The sequence below is a fragment of the Phocoena sinus genome, chromosome 2, assembly GCF_008692025.1.
Source record: "Phocoena sinus isolate mPhoSin1 chromosome 2, mPhoSin1.pri, whole genome shotgun sequence".
Classification (NCBI taxonomy): domain Eukaryota; kingdom Metazoa; phylum Chordata; class Mammalia; order Artiodactyla; family Phocoenidae; genus Phocoena; species Phocoena sinus.
Window position 1 is genome coordinate 25,907,981 of NC_045764.1, and position 21,183 is coordinate 25,929,163.

At 40.0% G+C, this 21,183-nt stretch overlaps 1 protein-coding gene across 4 annotated transcripts in view; it reads right to left on the minus strand.

Moving 5' to 3' along the window:
- Window positions 1-876: 876 nt before the first annotated feature.
- The window catches only part of NET1 (neuroepithelial cell transforming 1), a 59,773-nt gene continuing 39,466 nt past the window's right edge, over window positions 877-21,183 (minus strand). The window contains exons 4-13 of one of the 4 annotated variants that reach the window (XM_032623655.1): window positions 14,443-14,550; window positions 13,866-14,033; window positions 13,185-13,247; window positions 12,757-12,853; window positions 12,322-12,398; window positions 11,232-11,489; window positions 10,620-10,790; window positions 9,434-9,620; window positions 8,741-9,114; window positions 877-3,026 (exon numbers count right to left, since the gene is read on the minus strand). In XM_032623655.1, the coding sequence (XP_032479546.1) occupies window positions 2,976-3,026; window positions 8,741-9,114; window positions 9,434-9,620; window positions 10,620-10,790; window positions 11,232-11,489; window positions 12,322-12,398; window positions 12,757-12,853; window positions 13,185-13,247; window positions 13,866-14,033; window positions 14,443-14,550 (1,554 nt within the window). In that variant the 3' untranslated portion in view covers window positions 877-2,975. Of the gene's footprint in view, window positions 3,027-7,017; window positions 9,115-9,433; window positions 9,621-10,619; window positions 10,791-11,231; window positions 11,490-12,321; window positions 12,399-12,756; window positions 12,854-13,184; window positions 13,248-13,865; window positions 14,034-14,442; window positions 14,551-19,552; window positions 19,822-21,183 lie in introns of those variants that run through there. The other 3 variants (XM_032623657.1, XM_032623658.1, XM_032623656.1) reach the window with 3 other exon arrangements.

Sequence of the window (21,183 nt, forward strand, 5' to 3'; positions counted from 1 at the left end):
GTTAGATTGCCAAAACTGTCTTCCAAAGCGGCTGCACAATTTTGCCTTCCTGCTAGCAATGAATGAAGGGTTCCTGTTGCTCCACAGCCTCGTCAGCATTTGGTGTTGTCAGTGTTTTGAATTTGGGCCATTATGATGTTGAATATCTTTTCATATGTTTGCCACCCACGTATGTTCTTTGGTGAGCTGTCTACTCAAGTCTTTTTAAACTGGTTTGTTCATTTTCTTATTGCTGAGTTTTAAGAGGTTCTTTTTAAGAGGTTTTTTGTTTGTTTTTTTGGTATATTTTTGGGTAATAGTCCTTTATCAGATATGTCTTTTACAAATACTTTCTTCCAGTCTGTGGAGCCTGTGGGGTCTGAGATGAGAGTATTCTCATTCTCTAGAGGCAATTTCTTTTTTATACTTTCCTGAGTTATCGAAATTTTCCATGATGAAAATGTATGATTTTATTTATTTATTTATTTTAGTTTGGGCTGCACTGCTGCGCTCGGGCTTTCTCTAGTTGCGGCGAGTGGGGGCTGCTCTTCGTTGCAGTGTGTGCGCTTCTCATTGCGGTGGCTTCTTTTGTTGTGGAGCACGGGCTCTAGGCGCATGGGCTTCAGTAGTTGTGGCTCGTGGGCTCCAGAGTGCAGGGTCAGTAGTTGTGGCTCACAGGCTTAGTTGCTCCATGGCATGTGGGATCTTCCCGGACCAGGGCTCGAACCCGTGTCCCCTGCACTGGCAGGCGGATTCTTAACCACTGCACCACCAGGGAAGTCTGAAACTGTATGATTTTTAACAACAGAAAAAATTATTTTTAGAGCTCTAACATTTTGCTTTGATATATATATATATATATTTTTTTTTTTTTTTTGAAGAGCAAATATCAATTCTCAGAGGAAACAGTTAAATCTTCTGGATTGAAATAAGGACTACGCCACTTGAAACTAAATGTGAAAACAAGAGCAAGGAGTTAAAAAAAAGAGGATGTTTGTGCCTTACAAATAAAAACCACCCAGAGGAAGACCAGGAACGAATAGGAGAGCAAATATAAGGACTAGGATATACAGCTGGCGCAGACTATCACTGACCTACTTAAGGAAGACTATTATTGTTATCTAGGGTAGAAACATGACCTTTACATTTATTGTAGGACTTAGAAGAGAGCCTTATGTAGGAAATTTACAGTTCAGCCCATCTCCAATTTTCCTTTCTTCAGGTACCATTCTAGCAAGTTGCTAAGATGTTTTGAAGGTGCGTTTTAAAGGTTTCCCTTAAAGACTTAGTGTTTAGGATAATGGCCTTGTTGTTTTCATGAAGTGGAGTACACAAAACCAAGAGATTTGATAACTTATCATGATCTAATTCTTTAGAAAGATCATTCTGGTTGCTGTATGGAGGGTGGATTGAGAGTGGCGAGGAGTGGAATGTAGGGACCAGAGTTTACTGCAGCTCACCCTGGGTGGGATTCTGAATGTGATGTGAAGTCAAGGTGATGTGGCTCAGAGAGTGAGTGGTCATGGCATGTGAGTGAATTAGAGGAATCAAGGGTGGATGGACGGTGGTGTCATCTACTGAGATGGGGGAAGGTTCAGGGTGGCGGGGGAGAGGATTAGGGATGGACAAGCAGTGGTCCTCTTGGGTCACGTCAAATGTGAGATCTTAGATTTCCAAGTGGGCACATGGGAGAGGCTGCCATGCCAGGTGGTGAGTCTGGAGCTCACGGGAGAGGTGAGGGCTGGAGGTGTCCTTTGGGAATTGTCAGGCACTGGTGACAGTAAAGTCATGGGAATGGATCAGGTTTCCCAGAAGCATAGAAGAAGAGGTCTGGGGACCGAGCCCTGTGGCTCTCTGCCATTTCAGGTCTGGAAGAGAAGGGCCCAGAGGAGAGAAGATGTGAGGGAGGGAGGACTAGGGGAATGTGCTGGCATTGCAGCTGGAGGACGAGGGCCTTCAGGGAGAAAGGTGGTGCCTGCTCCCAGGGACCGAATCTGGAGAATTAACCCAGAGGGCGAGGCCTACCGGGGACGGGAGGGATGGTGGGTTTAAGTTGGCTCTTCTTAGAGGAAGCTGAGGGGTAAGGCACATGCTGCTCGGGGCCACATGGGCCGCAGTGCGAGCTCCAGGTGCTCAGGGCCAGCGTGAAGGGCGGACGAGGCCTGCCAGGAGGGGACCCCGGACAGCGGGAGCCATGGGGACGGACGCATATGGTCCTCGAGCTGTGCCTGCTGGTCTGCTGGGGGCGTGGGGCTGATTTTGCAGAGTGCCCGGAGCACAGCAAGAACGAAGACTCTCAGGTCCCGTGTTTGGGATTTGGCAGAGTGGGGTTGGGGAGGCACTGGAGACACCCTCTACTGGGAGCGGCTTGTGTCCTGGAGGGAGCAGGCTGGGGGGAAGGCAGGCTGGGTGGGCACCAGGCAGCAAGTTGGGCCTGTATTCAGAGGGACGAGGGAGCCACCTGATCACATAGGTTGTGGGTAACACAGTGGATGACACCAGGCGCTGGTCAAACCTGAGGGTGCGGGTCTCTAAATGCGCAGAGAAGCCGGTGTTTGAGGGGAAAGAAAGGGAGATGGAATGTCCAGTTAAGCCTCTGCTTCCTAGTTTAGGGGGGGCAGCACCCTGGTTGGAAGGCTGGGACCAACAGGCCTTGAGGCCTCAGCACAAGCAGAGAGCTCAGAGGCCAGGGCCGTGGAGCCCAGGTCAACCCACCCCCCATTTTCTAAACCAGGGAAACGGGGTCACGTCTTTTCTTCCCCTTCACTCCCAACACTTCTGCCAGCCCTGCGACACCCTCTTCCCTTTCAAACTGAAAGAGCACCTGTGGCCACCTGGGTGGGGGGACACCAACAGGCCACCCTCTGCCACCCCTTCCCTGCACCCCAGCTTTAACATCCCCCCACCCCCAGACCTCCTGAGACGGGAAGTTGTGAACACAGTGAGTGGAGTAAACAGCACCAGCAGTCCGAGCCGAGTTTCCAGCTCCATCTTTGTCACCTGCCAGCTATGAGGCCCTGGGTGATGCTTTGACTCTGAGCCTGCACCTGCATAACAAAGAAGATGGCACTCAGTCTGGGAAGTGTAAGGCATCAAGGCTGGAGAGAGCTCTGGTTTTTGGTTTCCGATTTGAGAACAGTGTCAGCTCCTGGGAACAGAATGAAACCAGTTTCTGCAGAGCTGTGTGAAGAGGTGAACTGACCAGGGTCGTACCTGCTGCCTATTCGAACCAGACACGAACCTCTGCTGTGGTCACTACTCATAACACACTCGTTTCCAAGGTCTGCGGGAGTCCTCCAAGGCGGGTCCTCTGAACCTCCGTGGGCTGTTAGCAGAGGCGGCATCTTCAGGGGACACACACAGGCCGGCACAGGCCTTTAACCTCAGCTCTGCTACACACCAGCCGGCTTATCCTGGGCGAGTCATGTGATGTTTCCAGATCTCAGATGCCTCAGCCGGTGAACAGGGGATCAGACTAAACTCTGTGTGAGGTTCCAGGCCTGACTTTATTGATTTGTCTCTCCTGGCCCTGCCCAGAGAGGGAGGGAAACAAGACCCCCACCCCTGCCCCCAGCAGCAGCTACAGAGGAATCTGAATTCCGTGGAAGGTTAGCTGAATTCTTCGAAGGTAGCTGATTTTGTCTCACCTTCTGGGCTACTCAGCAGCGCAAACATTACCAGAGACTGTAATGCTGTCTCCTCTCTTAAGGGGCAGAGATGTAGTTAACCAACTGGCCCTTGCTGGAAATTCTCAGGGTCAGGCCACATGGAGTCGCTTCACTGGGGACCTGGGAACATCTTTCTCACTGCCTCAGCTCAGGGTGGAAAACACGTTCGTGTGTCCGGGAAAGAGGGCAGGTGAAGGAAGCAGATGATGGTAGAGGGAGACACACAGGGAAAGGAAAGTAGAGGGAGGAAAAAGCTGTGTGGATTAAACCAGAATCCAGATTAGTCCGATCCTGTCGCCAAACTGTAACAGAGGACGCAAACGTTGAATTTAGGCACAAGGTTTGTGTATCTGTGAGAGGGTAGAGAGCAAATCATCTGTATTTGATAAACATTCTGCCTTTATTTTGAAAAGTGAAGACTGGGGGTTCAGAGTGGGTTAAGAGATTGAGAAGTTGGAAACATTAGGATCCTGGAATTTCATTAAGTTCTTTTTCTTTTTCAACTTCTGCTTTTTTAGTGAAAAATTTCACTTATCTTCAAAAAGATATGCAAAGAATATAATGAATTTTCATGATCTCTCATCCTGTTTAAGCAATCCTGAACTGCTGGCCAATCTGGTTTCATTTTTATCCCTAACCATGCTCCTGCCCTGCAATTTTGAAGGAAATCTCAGACCTCATACAATTTTATCGGCACAGTGGCTAAGAATCCTCCTGCCCATGCAGGAGACACAGGTTTGAGCCCTGGTCCAGAAGATCCCACATGCTGCAGAGCAACTAAGCCTGTGTGCCACAACTACTGAGTCTGCGCTCTAGAGCCCACGAGCCACAACTACTGAGCCCACGCGCCTACAGCCTGTGCTCTGCGATAAGAGAAGCCCCCACTTGCTGCAACTAGAGAAAACCTGTGTGCAGCAATGAAGATCCAACACAGCCAAATATAAATAAATTTATATAAAAAAAACCCATATCTAGGGGACTTTAAATATCCAGTCTATCCTGGATATTTCAGATTGTCTTATTTAAAAACAATTTGATTTAGGATCCAAGTAAGTCCATACATTGCAAAGGTTTGACATGTCTCTTAAGTCATAGATACCTCCATCTTTCTCTTTCAATTTTATTTTGTTGAAGAAACTGTCATTTTTCTTAATTTCCTGCAGATGCAACTCAGGCTGATTTTCTTGAGAAGACTGCTTAGGTGGTAGGGGGCACCACTGTCAGGAGGTACGCCGTGGCTGGTGGTCTTTATTAACGGCTGAAATCTAGATCCATCAATCCACCAGGGCTTACAAAATGGTGATATTCTATCATGCCTTCTTCATTGATTAGCTGGGCTACTGCTATAAAGAAAATCTTCCCTTTCTCAGCTGTTCAGTTACCCTGAGATACAGTTTGTAGAGGAAAAGGCAGAATGCATGCTTGATTTTTTTTAAATCAGTTCTCAAAGGAGTAAGTTGGTTTCATGAGATACTCCAAAGGCGATTTAAAAGGTTGTGCTTTTTCTTACAGAATCATTTTGAAGCTATGGATTTAAACATTTATTTGTTACCCTAGTGGATGCTCCCATTGTCTCAAAGCGCGCATGCTAAATAAGATTATGTACCACCAGACCTGAGGAAACCACCATATCTGGTAAGTTCCTCAGACTTGCAGTTGGTTCTGGAGTTGCTCAAATATGCAAGCAAAACCCCAAACTCCTCTGATATAGGAAGTTCTAGACTCTAGGACTGAGGGAGATTTACTTTGCTAGGATATTCCTCTCATGGGTATCAGCTTCAATGGACAAAGGAATGCGATTCTTTCAAGGGTGTTCGCTAATGCTGATTAAGAAAAGCCCAAGTTTGCAGGTTGAGGTATCACCTACTTTGAATCCCAGGACTTCTAACCCTAACAGACAATACTACCCACCAGTTTCCCCTTTAGGGACAGGCAGGAGTTCTAATAAGGAAGAGAACTGGAGAGATGCCCCCTTTGGTCTGTATCTCAGTCATCAAGACTGACAGACGGGAGCCTTACCTTAGCCAGGCATTTGCAGATGGCTGTAAAATGAATTCAGTAACATTAGCGTTAGCCATACATATACTGTAGAAAACCAAGTACTGTGCTGGGTCTGCACGTTTACTCAAGCACTAAACATAAAGTAGAGCTAAGCCAGCACAAGAGTGGCGAGTCGCCTCCCGGATCAGCTGAGGAAATGCCAGTCTTAATAGCTTCAAGGGTGATTTAGTGACACTGGTGTCCCACTGGCTGACAGTTAATCCAGATACCTGACCTTCCCTCCCACCTGTGTGCACACATCCTAGGTTGAGCCCTCAGTTCAGAGAGACTACCCTTTGCTCAAAATATACAAACATGCTCATGGAAAGAAGTTAAAAGAAAAACTGTACTTACTTCAACTCAGACTCTGAAGAGTTTAAAGGCAAACTGAGAGGCTAATAGATATATGTCAGTACTTACTATATAGCATTTACATAATGGCTACTGGCTAGATCAGTGATTACTAAGTGCTGACCCAAGGAATGCACTGTATCAGAATCACTAGGGGGGAGTGTTTACAAATATAAATTATCAGCCTTCTACTCCCACCCCCCAGATACTGACTCAGTGAAACAGGTGTAGGAATTGGGGGAGGGGAGCTAGGGGGTGAGGCCCAGTTACCTTTATTTTTTTCAAAGTACCCCTCGTGACTCTGATGCCCAAACAGGCTTGAGAACTACTAGGCTAAATCGTCAGATGTTCTCAAATATAGATGCAATTTACGAAGAGTGTCCATTCTACACAATTATTCAGTTTCTGGGTCTTATTTTTTCCCTTGAGTGAACCCAAGGAAGCTAGAGTTTTCAGTAAAACATCATTTCATTAACAATATTAGAACTACTATTGTTTCTACAACTTGAGGCTGATCAAGGTAATTCTGGAAGAGACTGTATCTTATAACATCTCTACAAATGATTAGAAATCTTGCTGATTTTTCAAATCACAACCACTGGTATAATCTATACTACTGACTTTGAATTTCCAGAGTTAGAAACCTGAGATACCTAAGTTAAAATCTGAAAATTAATCAAATTAATGAGGATGCTTTGCTAATAGCGCTACTATTGTATCCAGAAAGTGGCCAGATGTTCAGCTGTCTTCAATTCAACTGCTATTTCTGATTATAATGTGTTGTAAATGGTTTAATAAGATTCAAAAAACTTGACCTAATTGAAGCCTTTTCTCTTACTTTTCAATGAATTTCAAAGGTGTAAGTATTTATGACTTTTTAAAGAACTTTGTGAGGCTTGCCATCACCCCCTTTGCTATACCAACGCATTCTGGCAAACGTCCCCCAAACATCCACCAGCAAAGAAACCTTTAAGGGTGATTATGTGTGTGACTTTCTTTTTTTAATTGTATAATTCATTTATACAGAGAAATCATTTGGATGTAACTATTTACAGTCTTTTTCAATTTTCATTTCCACTGGCCAAATATAGTTCACATAATAGTCAACATTTACTTGAGCTGATCACCATTACAAATCTGCCATGACATAGGGCTTTTAGCACCCCCGCCTTAAAGACTACAATCTCATTTGAACAGAAACATTTCATAGTAGAAGATTCACCAGTCTCTTATGAATACATCTGCCAAAACTGATCTCATATGGTCAAATTTTCAACACATTTTCTTTTCAAACCCATTATTTGCAAGTATTGTAAACCAAGGCAAATACAGTTCACTTCCCTCAAGCCTTCTACAACTTACTACACACTCTCAAGTTTAGCTTTTACTATCTTTCATAAACGTCTGACACAACCAGACATTTTTTACTTTAAGACAAAACTACACTCTTTTTCCCTCTTTTTTTTTTTTTAATACTTATTACCAGCCAACTTCCTTCCCTCTTGCTTTTCAGACAATATTAACTTTCCATGAAATCCTTAAGGTGGTTTTCTTTCAGTAGTCCAGAATATACTGAGTCATTTCATGTATGTTCTAACCCTGAAATACTACACTTTAAAAATTGCAATTTTCTTAACTGGCTCAAAAACAGTATGGCTTGATTTCACTTGGTAAAGTTAATATGATTTAAAAAAATACACACACACACACACACACACACACATTTTTAATCAAGGAAGAAAAACACTTTAAAGACATGCCAATTTGAAAAGGCATCAAAGTAAAAAAATAAAAGCAAATACTAAAAACTACTTTACAATGAAAAAATTAAATAATTGGCAGGTTAAATCAATGAAAAATGAGGAATGTGCAGTGAAAAACAAACTAATAAAAAGCATTCCAGTTGGTAAAATGGAAAACCTATTAAGTTTTGTTTTTCCAAGGAACTTATGTTTCAACATAAATTCTGAAATATTGCAAACATATATTCCAAGTAGATCTTAGATGCTGATGTTAAAATTTCAAATTCTGCATGCAAAGTTTATCAAATAAACACTGGTAAAATCCTTGTATTTGCAAAATTTTAAGCTTTGGCCAATATTATAAATATCACAATTGGTATTAAAAAGTCATGGGGCTTCCCTGGTGGCGCAGTGGTTGAGAGTCTGCCTGCCGATGCAGGGGACACGGGTTCGTGCCCAGGTCCGGGAAGATCCCACATGCCGCGGAGCGGCTGGGCCTGTGAGCCATGGCCGCTGAGCCTGTGCGTCCGGAGCCTGTGCTCCGCAACGGGAGAGGCCACAACAGTGAGAGGCCCGCATAACGCAAAAAAGAAAAAGAAAAAAAAAAAGTCACAATGAATGCAGAATGAAGAGAAAACCCATTTCATAAGTATTTCATTTGATTAAAAATACCAGACTTACATGTTCTAGATGATCTGAGGAAAAAAAAAAAAAGACTGCAGGTTAACAGTAATCTGCATATATCTTTAGCTGCCATTAAAAAAAATTAAAAAATAAAAAACCACCACCAAAACCCAACCAAAAACACAGAAAATGTGAAGACTGGTATTAAGTAACCCTGCAACGCTCCCATACTCACATTACAAGAAAGAACAACTGTACACAGTTATAAATAAAGTCTCTCCCCCGGTTACCACAGAGCTTCCTTTACACCAGTGTCTCTTTCCGCTTGCCACCGACCTGGGCTTTGTCCCTGGCTTTTCGGAGGCCAGCCTGGGCTCGGGGCGCTTTTGTGCCCTTAGCATCGTCTGCTGTGTGCACCGGGGTGCCACTTTCGGAAGCGTTTCCATCAACTTCCACCTGAGTCACGCTGGATGCCGTGGACGCCCGTCTCTGGGCCCTGGCATTGCTGGCAGGGGGGCAGTTCTCTCTGTACTCCTCGTGGGGCTCTGGCAAGCCCTGCAGCTCGGAGGGGCTGGTGGCCTGTCGGGAAGGGGCCATGGCAGCTCGGATACAATTGAACCACTGCTGCTTGTGGAACACGTCATTGGCTTGTAGAGTGTGGGACTGGCCTGGAGAGGGGTCTTGGAAGCGAACTCGAAAGATATTTTTAGCTAGAAAAAGAAAAATTAAAAAATGGAAATCAGACTTAAAAAGTATATTCTAGATAAAGTGAATATGGGTGCTGGTATTTATACAGCATGCACATGTTAGGCAGATACATTACATAGTGCCTAGATGTTACTTATTAGGTACATGTGCTGTACCTAACTGTACCTAGTTGGCAGCACAGCACCTGCCAACTCAAGGAGTGTAATAGGTATAGGATGATGGAACCCATTTCATTTTTAGTTTTTTGTGTGGGGACAGAATTCTTATAGATTAAAACTGAGTTTACGATTATTGAAACTATTTTAAAGCGTGTATTTTTACCTTTATCTGAATTGCTGAAAGCCCCTCGAAAGGACCCTCCCATCCTCACATCTCCATCCTGCAGGTCTTCCAAGACCAGCTCCTGGATTGGGATTGGCTGCCGGTAAACCTGGTAGGAGTGACGCTCGTTTCGTGTAACAGGCCGAGTCAAAACCAAGATGTCTTGAAACAGGAAAATGTAGAGTTTCTGGAGAAATGAGAGAAAAAAAAATGCTTCCTAGATATGGAACTTTGTGACTTTAAGTGACTGAAATCCATTGTAAAAACAACTTGATTTGATCTTACTAATTTCATCAAATTGATTTACTAAGATCCCCCTTACAAATGACTTCATAACGATGGTGATTTTAAAGTTATGCATGTTCTCCTCGGAGAGCTTTTGTCATCACAGACTATATGCAACTTTTTTATCCGTGTGTAACATTAGATTCAGCAGCAGCTGAGCAAACGCTATGCACCACAAAGACCTGACTGTCGGTGGTAACGTGACTGGAAACACCAGGACTATACACCACAGTCTTCTAACAGGGTGAGGATTTAAAAATGTAAGCTGGTAAAAATGTTAATTGTTCTGTTTTGTCCCACATAAATTTAAGCTTTTATAGAACAATGAGGCCTCATGATAGAAATCAGAGATGAAAGATTAACTCTTTTCCAAAAAAGAACCTCAACTTACAAATTGGGCTTCTGAAAAGCACGTAATGAAATAAAAATACCGTCCCATGCTTATACTTAGTTCTAGCAAGTACCTTTGTAATTAAGATTTAAAAAATAAGTTTGCTCTCATTCAATCTGCTGTAAAAATTTGTTTAGTAGTGCTAAAAACTACTTTTATTACTATAAACTCTTCAAAAAAATTTTTTGAAGGATATGCTTTTTTATTAAACATCATAAAACTAATAATTTATTTAGAAAGGAACCCCTAGCCAAACAAGTTGATTTATGCTTCAAAACTAAAAAATAAATGATTACTGATTCTCCACCCAAGACATTTAACTTATTCGGTAATGACAGAAACCAAATGTTTGCTTTACCAAAGCTGGTAACATAAAATCCAGTTACCTTCTTTCAGTATGTGATGAGTTTATTTTATAAACCTGCTTCATAATCAATGTGGAAGAAAATTAAACAGTGAGAAAAGGGCAGTAACTGCTCACTTCATATGTTAGTGTCCAAATGCACTTACATGTCCATTTTTATTTTTCAGTTCCCCATGGCAAAGCAATACTTTGCTAGCTTCAATTCTAGGGTCCTTCTGCTTTTCATCCAGATACTCCAGCTTGTCAATATAATACTGGCATTCCGATTCACCTTTCTTCAAGTTGATATCAGAGAGAACTCCTTGTATTATCAATATCTAAAAATAATAAAAAAAAAATCAATGTAGCATTTTCAGCATATTAGTTTATCCTGTTTCCCTACAGGACTAAAATGTCACATTAAAATGATAAAATGTTAAAGCTTGAAGGGACTCTAGAAATCGGGTAATTCAGCCGTCCCTTCATTTTACAGCCTCAGCCAAATGGGTGATTTGCCCAAAGTCACACAGCTAGCTGATCGAAGAGATCAGATTAGAATCCGGTCTTCTAACTGAAATATAAGTATAAAATGTGTTATGTATTACACATCTCTTTATTAGTGCAAAGTGCAGTAACATACGAGAACTTAAAATGACTACAGAAAACTTCACTGTGCTGATTCAACATGCAGACAGTGTGAGAGTATCATTGTATATCTTTCTCAGGCAAGCTAATATGTAAACTTGAAAAACGTAAGAATCACTTATTGGACTACTTACAGCTTCCTCCAGAAGCTGAACATCAGAGTGATCTTTTGGAGTGTGTCTAAGAATTTCTTTCAACAGTAAAGGGTATTTAACGAGGCGGCTTCGAGGAATATCTAGGAAGCTCCAAAGATCTAGTTTTCGACTGAAGGGAGACTCAAGACATCGCTGGAGGAAGTCTTGGACTCTTGGATCCTGTTTCTTTTGATCAAGAAGAGCTTTGGCTGCCAGCTGGTTACTGCAGTAGCCTTTGTAGGCATTCAAGCCTGGCAACTGAAGAGTAATAAGAGAAAACAAAGTATAATGAGTTCCTGTTACAATTTAATCCATTAGTAAGACTGTGGACACAAAACAGAAAACTTATAGCTATTCTTTTTTTTAATCAAAAGCTTATTATATGATCCTTTGAGGTTTATCACAGTAGTTCAGAATCAGTTTAACATTTGAAAAACCAACATAATTTACCATAGAATACTTATAGCTATTCTTGAAAGTTTTAACAAGCTGTGAAAATTCTCCTGCAGGTGATAATGGGGGTTGGATAGTATTTCGGGCCAATCTGAGAATGCCCTTTTTCAATTTCCCTAATATGGCTAAATCCAAACAAAGACTCATGCCTCCTACTTCCCCAGCCTCAGTTACATGCTGGTCTCCTGTATTCCCAGGACACCTGAGCCCTCCTCTCTCACATTCTTCAACAGCCTTGAGACTGGTTATTTACTGCCTGTTCTCTCACTTGACTATAAATGCAGAGACCATCTTTTATCACTGAATCTCTAGTCACCCCTCCTAGAACAGTGGCTGGCATCTGGCAGGCACTCAAATGTTAACTGAGAGAATAAAACAGATAACTGATGGTATATAATGTGGGAATTCTGTCTAAGGAGGAACATATTCTTAAAACAAATGAAACTGCATCATTCATGAAATATTTTTTAAACAGAGACTATAACTTCTACAGCTATGTAAATTTGTTCAGTTTTAACGCCTTATTTATCTGATTTTAGAATCCAGTAACTGGATCAAATCAATGTGATATTGATCATAAATGACAAGTCTGGCACATCTGTATAAACCTATCTGAAGGCAACAACTTGCTACATACCCAGTTCACAAGAATGTGACCAATCTGCTCTACTGTTCCACCAGGCTTGGTTGCTTCTCCTATTCTTGCCAACAAATCTGAAGTGTAAAGAAGCAGAAATGCCAATAATAGGTTTATTTAAAAAATAATTCAGGGAGGAGAAAGATAGGGGCAGGGGATTAAGAGGTACAAACTACTGTGTATAATATAAATAAGCTACAAGGATATATTGTACAGCACAGGGTATACAGTCAATATTTTATAGTAACTTTAAATGGAGTATAATCTATAAAAAATCTTAATCACTATGCTGTACACCTGAAACTAATATAATATTTAAATTAACTATACTTCAATAAAAATTTAAAAAATATTCAGCACTAAGTTAGAAGTTAGACTTAAAATCACTTGTTACTGCTGTTCAGAATCCTACGAAAATTAGGTAGCATATCTTACCTTCATGCAGGGGTATATAAGCGTCCAAATCACCAAATATCTGTGTGAGTTCCTCTTCTGACATAATAGACAACTTTAACATGGGGTCATGATAGGCCTGTCAGAGGGGAGAAATGTGTCACACAAAGAGATCAAGCAAATAAAACATGATGAGAGATCTGTACTTGAATGCAAGCATGACTAACTATGTAAAACTAGTGTGGATTCTATTTTATACATAAAAGAAATTAAAGTGTATGTTAAGCCCAAAATAGACTTACTGATATTCATATTTGAAGAGATGCATCTAATAAACCTCATCTAAAAGAAGTATTCACCAGTAGATATTCTCTACTTTTCAACTTCTAAAGGTAAGAAAATCATCCTTTAGAATTTGTGAAATGTAATTTTTAAAAACTATGGCACATGATAGAAAGTTATTTACTGACCTTTCTTGCAAGCTTGAGATCCTCAATTAAATCCTGTTCACCTCGGGACATTTCATATATTGCCTAAAAAGAAATCCAGCAAACATCATAGATCACTCCTCCCTTTGAGAAACAAAAATTGTATACAACTGATATTTACCATTTAACTGACGTTTTGAATGGCGCTTTTTAAAGTGATTCCATCTGAAAACTAATTCAGAATGGAATCTCAAATTAGAGGATGCCGTAGGTTTCATAATTCTACCCCATCCGAGTTGTTAAACTGGATGACCATCCCCCATCTCAGGTGCTGCTCAGCATGTGTTATGAATGGCCTTCAAGTATAAAAATGCAAGTTTATCTTGCCATAGGCATTAGTTTGCTATTCTTCTGGCAAAACATATGTTTAAGAATCAGGGTCAGGGCTTCCCTGGTGGCGCAGTGGTTGAGAGTCCGCCTGCCAATGCAGGGGACACGGGTTCGTGCCCCGGTCCGGGAGGATCCCACATGCCGCGGAGCGGCTGGGCCCGTGAGCCATGGCCGCTAAGCCTGTGCTCCGCAATGGGAGCAGCCACAACAGTGAGAGGCCCGCGTACCGCAAAAAAAAAAAAAAAAAAAAAAAAAAAAACAACAACAGAATCAGGGTCTATTTTTTTTTAGTTTAAGCCAGTACACATGGTCTTGCTACTGAGCATGGCACACCTCCTGACGTTTGATCTCTCTGGAGGTTAAAGACTGCTTCATGTTGACGTCTAACATCTCCGACCACAGGGCACTGCTTCTCCTTTTGGCGGGCGCCGGGACTGTAGATCTGTTGGATAACTTCTGGGCAGAAGCGGGGGATCTGTTGTCACCACGAAGGGTAAATGACTGAAAAGAAAAGAGGTGAACGAGAAGAAGGTTTGGAGGATACAGGAATTATTACTTTTTTTCTTAAAAAAAAAAATAGAAAGACAAATTAAAAGCAAGGTTCTGAGAATTTCTCTATGCATAAAACAATCATTTATCCAAGCTTCTATCTAGCAGTATTCTAAATATTTATCAGTCAAAGTTCTCTCTGGGAATAAAAATTATCAAAGATCTTGCTTTGATATAAGATACAAACTAATATAATGAGGTTATATAAATATTGTTCTGGCAACAATATGCCTTACCAGCACATTCCAAAAAAGGAAAGTTATGTTTAAGTATAATAGTAAAAACATGTTTGTATGACTCAAAGAAAATGCAAATTTTAGGCTTCTATAAAAAGTCCCCTCACTACATTACTTGTCCCTACCTGTATGGTTTGACCAAATCGTCTGACGGCTCCATTTCTTACAGGAGAAATTAAATTTGCCAAGGATGTGACCCGAGCTAGAGGCCGAACTCTTTTATTGCTTGGCTCCTGTGAAAACAAAAACAAGTTATACTAAATGTGTGTTTAGGTGTAATGATTTCAAACAAGTTTGGACAAAGTTAAGCCCTCTCAAAAACCAGATATTTGTACAGTATAAAATGCAGAAACATGGAACTCTGAAAATGAATGTTGTTTTTCATTGTTGAAATACAAAGAACACTAATGAATAACAGTAATTTATTAAATAATAAATGGTGTAAGAAAGGCCAGTCAAATATCTGAACATCACTCTGAGAACATAACATACTATCATTAAACAGAAAAAAACCCAAAATTAAAACAAACAATTAGATTCTAAAAACCTTTAGAAGCTTTTAGCTTAATATAGAGAGTAACTTTTAAAAAACACCTCCTTATTTAGAAAAATTTCAAACATACACAAAAGGGGAGAATAGCATAATGGACCTCATGTACTTATCACTCAGCTTCAGCGGTTTTTAGTGTAACAATTTGTTTCATCTCTGCCTCTACTGAAATATTTTAAAACAAATGCCAGACATTCTATTATTTTACTCCTGAATACTTCAGTTAGAGAATAGCTTTTAAATGAACACATCTGACATTGGAATGGGTCAGCTCTAAAGGCAGTGAGGTAGGTCCCTGTTGTGGAGGTATTCTAGCACAGTTAGGACAGTGGTTAAGAGGACAATCCGCCTCTGGAATTAGACTGACTGGGCCCAAATCCTGGTTTGGACACTTGATATGAAACATCCTCGGTCCCAATTTTCTCATCTGTAAAATGGGGTTAATATTAGAACTTCTCTTATAAAGGTGTTATGAAGATTAAGGTATGTTTAAAGGGCTCAGAATAGTTCTTGGAGCATACTAAGTTTTACCCATTACTAACATTCTTTCTTAGGAATATTTCCACTTACTATGTAAATGTTGGTATTTATAAATAATTAGATCCTCTTTCATACATTTAATTAACTTCAAGGAAAAATATATACAAATTCAGAGGACATATTATTTTACATGTATTGTTTTTAAAATAATAATAGTATAGCAAACATCATTTATCATTCAAAGACTTCAAAATTTTACAAATTTTTTTATTACTCTAATTTTACTGCTAGGAAAATGGAGGCATACCATTAGGTGACTCACACTGCTATTGAGATAAAGAAGGCCAGATCACAGAACAGGCCTATCCTTTATGATGTCTATGGAGCATAATTATTTGTTTATATTTGGTGCCTTTGACAATTGTGGCATACTTGACAAAATAATTTTAATGAGACTTCAGAAGGATATACGACAAAAAATTATATAAAAATTACCACTTAAAAATGACAGATAAAAAAATTTTTTTCCTAAGAATTATTTGATATGACCAATCAAAGAATTCACTGGTCATAAAAAAGAGATGAGGAAAGTGAGTAAAAATAATTCCCTAAGAATAATTTAAAAGTAAAGTGGCAGAAAGGGTTAAAATCCTCTGGAAAGAAACTTAAATGATTTGAATATTCAAAGAAGCAGTTAGACTTATTAAAGCTCCTAAAGGTATATACACATATGAGGAGGGAATATGACCCACTAAGGTAAGAAGACTTTGTGGACAACCAACAGAGTTCAGGCCCCTGAGTCCTTAAGAGGTGGGGCTGTAGACCAACCCTCCCCCGCCAAAATAATTAACTCCAAAGTAAAACTATGACTATAAAGCCACTAATGTGCCAATGTTAAATGAACCGAAAAAGAAGGCTCCAGGATATGTAGTAAAATGACACACTGTGTGGCCAAGGCCATGTGTGGATGCCTTTACCAGACCCATCTGTGCGAGACTGAAGCGACACATGCATGGGCAGAAGGCGGCAGAAGGCATTCCTTTCTCTTGAGTAAAGACAGGACAAAGACACTTCTGTTTGAATGGGGATATAATTACCTCACAAAGTAAGATATGCCAACGCCAACTAGAAACAAAGCAGTTGTCAGAAAGTTCTGTTCCATAGTTTGGAAAGAGGTTAATTCCTCTTCCTTGTTTAGATCATAACCCATTTGACTTCCTAGTAAATCATAAAATATTTAATTTCAATTTAAAAGTCTTTGGAAAGGTGCTCTTCTCAGTGAATTTGAAAGGAAACGTTAGTTTAGCTGGAAGGAAAAGAATTTTTGATATCTAATTTAATACATAAAATCAAAAAATTCTTATCTTTGGATCAGTACAACTATTAATTTCCTGGTAATTTAAAACTGTGATATTTAAAATAAAAACTACAGAATTTAGATGTAGATAATTAAGTGTAAACATATCTAAAGCACCTTTCTGAAACTAAAACTCTGAAATGTGGATTTTGTCTCTTTAGTGTGTCAGGATATAATGCTAATAAGCAGTATTTTGTTATTAAATATGTTCCACAGTCCTTTAGAAACCCACCTATAATCTCACTTCTTCACAAAGAGTAACTTAGTCTCAGGGCTGTATCTAATCTAAAACGTCTGGTAAGAGCGCCTGGCTAGCTCAGTCAGTACAGCATGATACTCTTAAATCTCTCTGTACCAAAGTAGTGCTGAATCAGGAAGTATATGGGGGAGGGGGTGGGGGTGGGAGGACACCTTGTACTTTTCACACAGGCTTTTAAGATCCAAAAGTAACTTTCCTGCCTTACTAAAAGTTCATATGTGATGAATGTTTGGCAGACAAAACACAAACTTTTAGCATATATATTTACTTCAAAAGTATGAAGAATTTTAATGAATAAAATAACTCAAAAAGTGTGACTGAAATGTAAAGGCATAATACTGAATATGGCTCACGAATTTCAGGATAAATATATTATTTGAAAAAAATCATACAGACAACTTTTGTGGAAAAGTGTTATGAACTACGCATTCATAGGTCACCTATAGGGTAGGGACAAAAAATTGTCTCTTCATAGATTAGAATTTGGTTCATGTGAGCTACAACCAAAAGCAGTTTTTCTTTAGAGGTCTAGACGAGCCACTTTATTTTGGTTTGGTGTTTTGAGAGCTGGGATTCCGCCCACCTCTGCCCCTTTGCAGACACAATGCAGGTACAGGGTTTGGAGGTAAAGAAGGAAGAGAGGAGTAGGACTCTACCTATCTTACCATCACCCAGAATAAGGTTTTCATAATGGTTTTGCTGCCGTGGTTGTTTATTTTTGTTTTGGAGCATTGTTAACAGCATTATGGTAAATACAAGAAGCTTAAAGAACGAGTACAGATACTGAAACTACACACCCTCCTCAAAAGACAATCTGAAAACTTACGGGAATAGATAAAGAACACCAACAAGTTTTACATACTCAAGGAACTTTTTCTACTGTAGGCAACCTTTCACCAGGGCTAGAGTTCACTTTACGAACTGTAATATTCATTTATGTTGTTTACTTAGGTTACCTTTTAACCACACTATCTAGTTTAGCCAGGCAATCACATGCGTTGTTATAGGGAATCTGACTTGAGACGAGTTTTTAATCAATCTATTTATTTTACTAATCCAGTTGTAGTCAGATTTTATGCCTTAAAATATTTTCTGGATATCTATAAACAGAAAATTGTTAACATCAATTTCAAGTCTTTTACTGGAATGTACCTTGCACATAAAAGCAACAACATGGAAAAATTCTGTTGTGAACCCGGTTTTTTTGTAAAACGTTTTTTTTCTCCTAATGATGTCACATAAGAGAATACATTCCAGGAGGGTCTCTTCTAGAGTCAACCAAATCAAGACACACAAAAAAACATGTGTCTGGGTTTACTCATTTGGGTTACTAGATAAATAATTTTCTCCTCTACCTGGCAAGAACTTTAAGAAGAATGAAAAGAAAAAGTTATTTATAAATAGATAAAGATGAGTTATCTCACAGGATGTCTTCCCTTTCCTCTTAGTAATAGAAATAGTCAAATTTAGTTATTTATTTAAGGCTGTGTTGCTAAAAACCTGACAACATTCCTGGTGTTTTTAATCTTTGGAATAAAGGTGTGCCAGAACATGGCCGGTGTCTGATACCAAACAAAAAGACTAGTTCAAAAGACTAGTTCAGTTTTAGTATTTACACTGATGACCACTTTTGAGAAAACAAACATATAAACAAAACCAAACAAATAGAAAAACAAAGACAAATCACACCAAATAAAAGTATACCTTTGAAAGACGGCAGCTATTCTAACTACCAAAAGGTGTGCGTATGTATGATACACAGCTATACTGAGATATACAACACATTGCACATATTTAAAATGTATAATTAGATAATTTTGATATATGTATACAACCACAAAACCATCTCCCCAATGAAGATAAGAAGTATAATAATATAGTATAACCATGGAGTGTATATATATTGTGCTGTGCTATATAAATAGAATGCCCACACAGTATTAAGTCGACTATCAAAATTAAATAAAATGGCATAAAAATCACTTATTTTGATAAATGTTCATAAAGACTTTAAAAAAGTACGACTTACGTAATTAAAGCAAGGAGGGCAGAAGCACCTAAATAATGGTTTGTTGGCTTAAATATTTTAACACATTTTGCTTTCTTAAGAACAAAAGTCACACACAATGAACTTATTAGACATGGAAAGAAAAATGAACACTAGGTCAGATGGCATTTTGTTCACTAGCACTAACTTGCAAGGAAGGGATTCTTATTTTCCTCTTACTCCACAAAGCAGTTCTTAAGACTTACTAGGTAATATAAATAAATGCAGGTCAAAACCCCCCCAAAACCAAAAAACCTCAACCAAACAGAAAACTGTATTAAGCATCAGAAATGTGACCAATTTAACCAAACTGAACAGCATATACATTTAAAATGTTTTTCTTTTGTATAAAAGTTTGTGTACACTCAAGCTACGCTATGCATAAATGTTCCTAAACACATTTCAAACCTGTATGTAAATCAAAGTCATACATTTTAATACTCAGTGAGATCAAAAGTTTAACAATATACTGTTAATAAACTGTTAAACATCGAATAAGTTTCGTGGAGTTAGAAACCTTCCTTTGGCTTTTCAAGTCTCACCTCCTGCTCTCTGAAGGACTGGTTGTTCACATCGAGGACTCGTATAGTCCTTTTAATAGGTAGGAGACCTCCGACCTCATCGTGCGCCACCATGCTTTCCGAGTACCCTCACGCCCCCAGCCCAAGTCCTCCCGGAGTCGGCAGCCTGCAGGGAAGTTCCCGGCTCGGCCCGGCTCGGCTCAGCTCGGCTGGGCGCTCAGCTGCCCCGCGCAGCCATCACCCAGCGTCTCCGGCGTAGCGGCTTCTGCAGGCGCTCGAGACGCCAGCAGCACTCCAGGCTCTGTGGGCGGGGCCGGCTGGGCCGGGTCTAGTGGGCGGGCACCCGAGGGACACGTGACAGCCCTTAACTGACAGCGGGGCACACCTAGGCCTCTCCGCTTTCTCTGCCAGAGAAAGCTCTTTATCAAGAGGTTTGGAATTTCTATAGTGAGACCAGAGGGGAAAAGGAAACTGGGTTACTGTAAGGCTTTTCCTGATTTAAAAAGCATTCCCAAAGACAAATGAATTGCGTATCTAGGTTACCTTTCTTAGTACTTAGCTGCACACAGGGATACTTTTTCTATAAAACCCTATTTCCTAGAAAATAATTTAGAACGGACTTGACAACTTTAAGAAAATTGTAATTCAGAGTTAAAAAATGTATATACTAAAGAAAAGCCTAATTATCCAGGGGCCTTGCTTTTATATTACGTAAGTGCAATTTCTAGTCCAAAGCCTTGCATCTATGAAGCAACCCTACTTCTGTTGGTTTGGTAGGCCTGCAACAAAGCAGAGTTTCTTCTTTAACAGTAAGTACTGTATTCTATTTCGAAAAGTAGGATTTCCTCTTAACCATATGCTACTATGAATGATATGATGCTGATAATTTGCAAAAACGTTTCTATTAGGATTTATTAGGGTCAGAGAAATCTGAGAAATCTATGTAAAAGGCACTATTCTAGACGCTATGGGTGATAGAAAAAACTAGGTTTCATATACGCTCCTAAAGCGCTAACAGACCATTGTGTAAAGCTAGGCCACACGAAGAGATAAGTAATGCAAGACAGCTTTTGACAAGTCCAAAATAAGCTGTACAGCTAGCAAGGAGTTCAGGAGAAGAAACCAATTCTGGCAGATGAGATGAGGGTGGCAAAGACACTAGGGAAGAGGCTGTAACATGTTGTTTCAGTACCTTGAAGGCCATGTTATTTTTTTCAAAGGTCTGAGCAAGGGAAAAGTGCAAGGCTTTCCCAAAGGAGCATGAAAAGCAAACTCACAGCCTGACGTCTCAGGCTGTGGGTAAAGACAGATGAGCAGAGGGTTTTACTGAGCACGTGAGAGAGATAATGAGAGGTATGTTGTAAGGTGGTGTTTAAGATGGCTTGAAAGATGGCTGGAACCATAATGCAAAAATCACAGTCAGGGACCAAGAACTTTGCCTAAGGTAGGACCAGTGGGAAAGGAAAAGGATATATGCAAGAAGTCAAAGATGCCAACAACTGTAAAGTTAGGAAGGGTAACTGTTAATGCAAATAAAGAAATACGGAGGAATAAGCTTTGAAAGAAAATTCTGGGTTTCATTTTAGATATACTGAGTCTTGGGTGGTGGAAAAATATGCAAATAAAACTTGAGCTAGAACCTGGAAATGTTG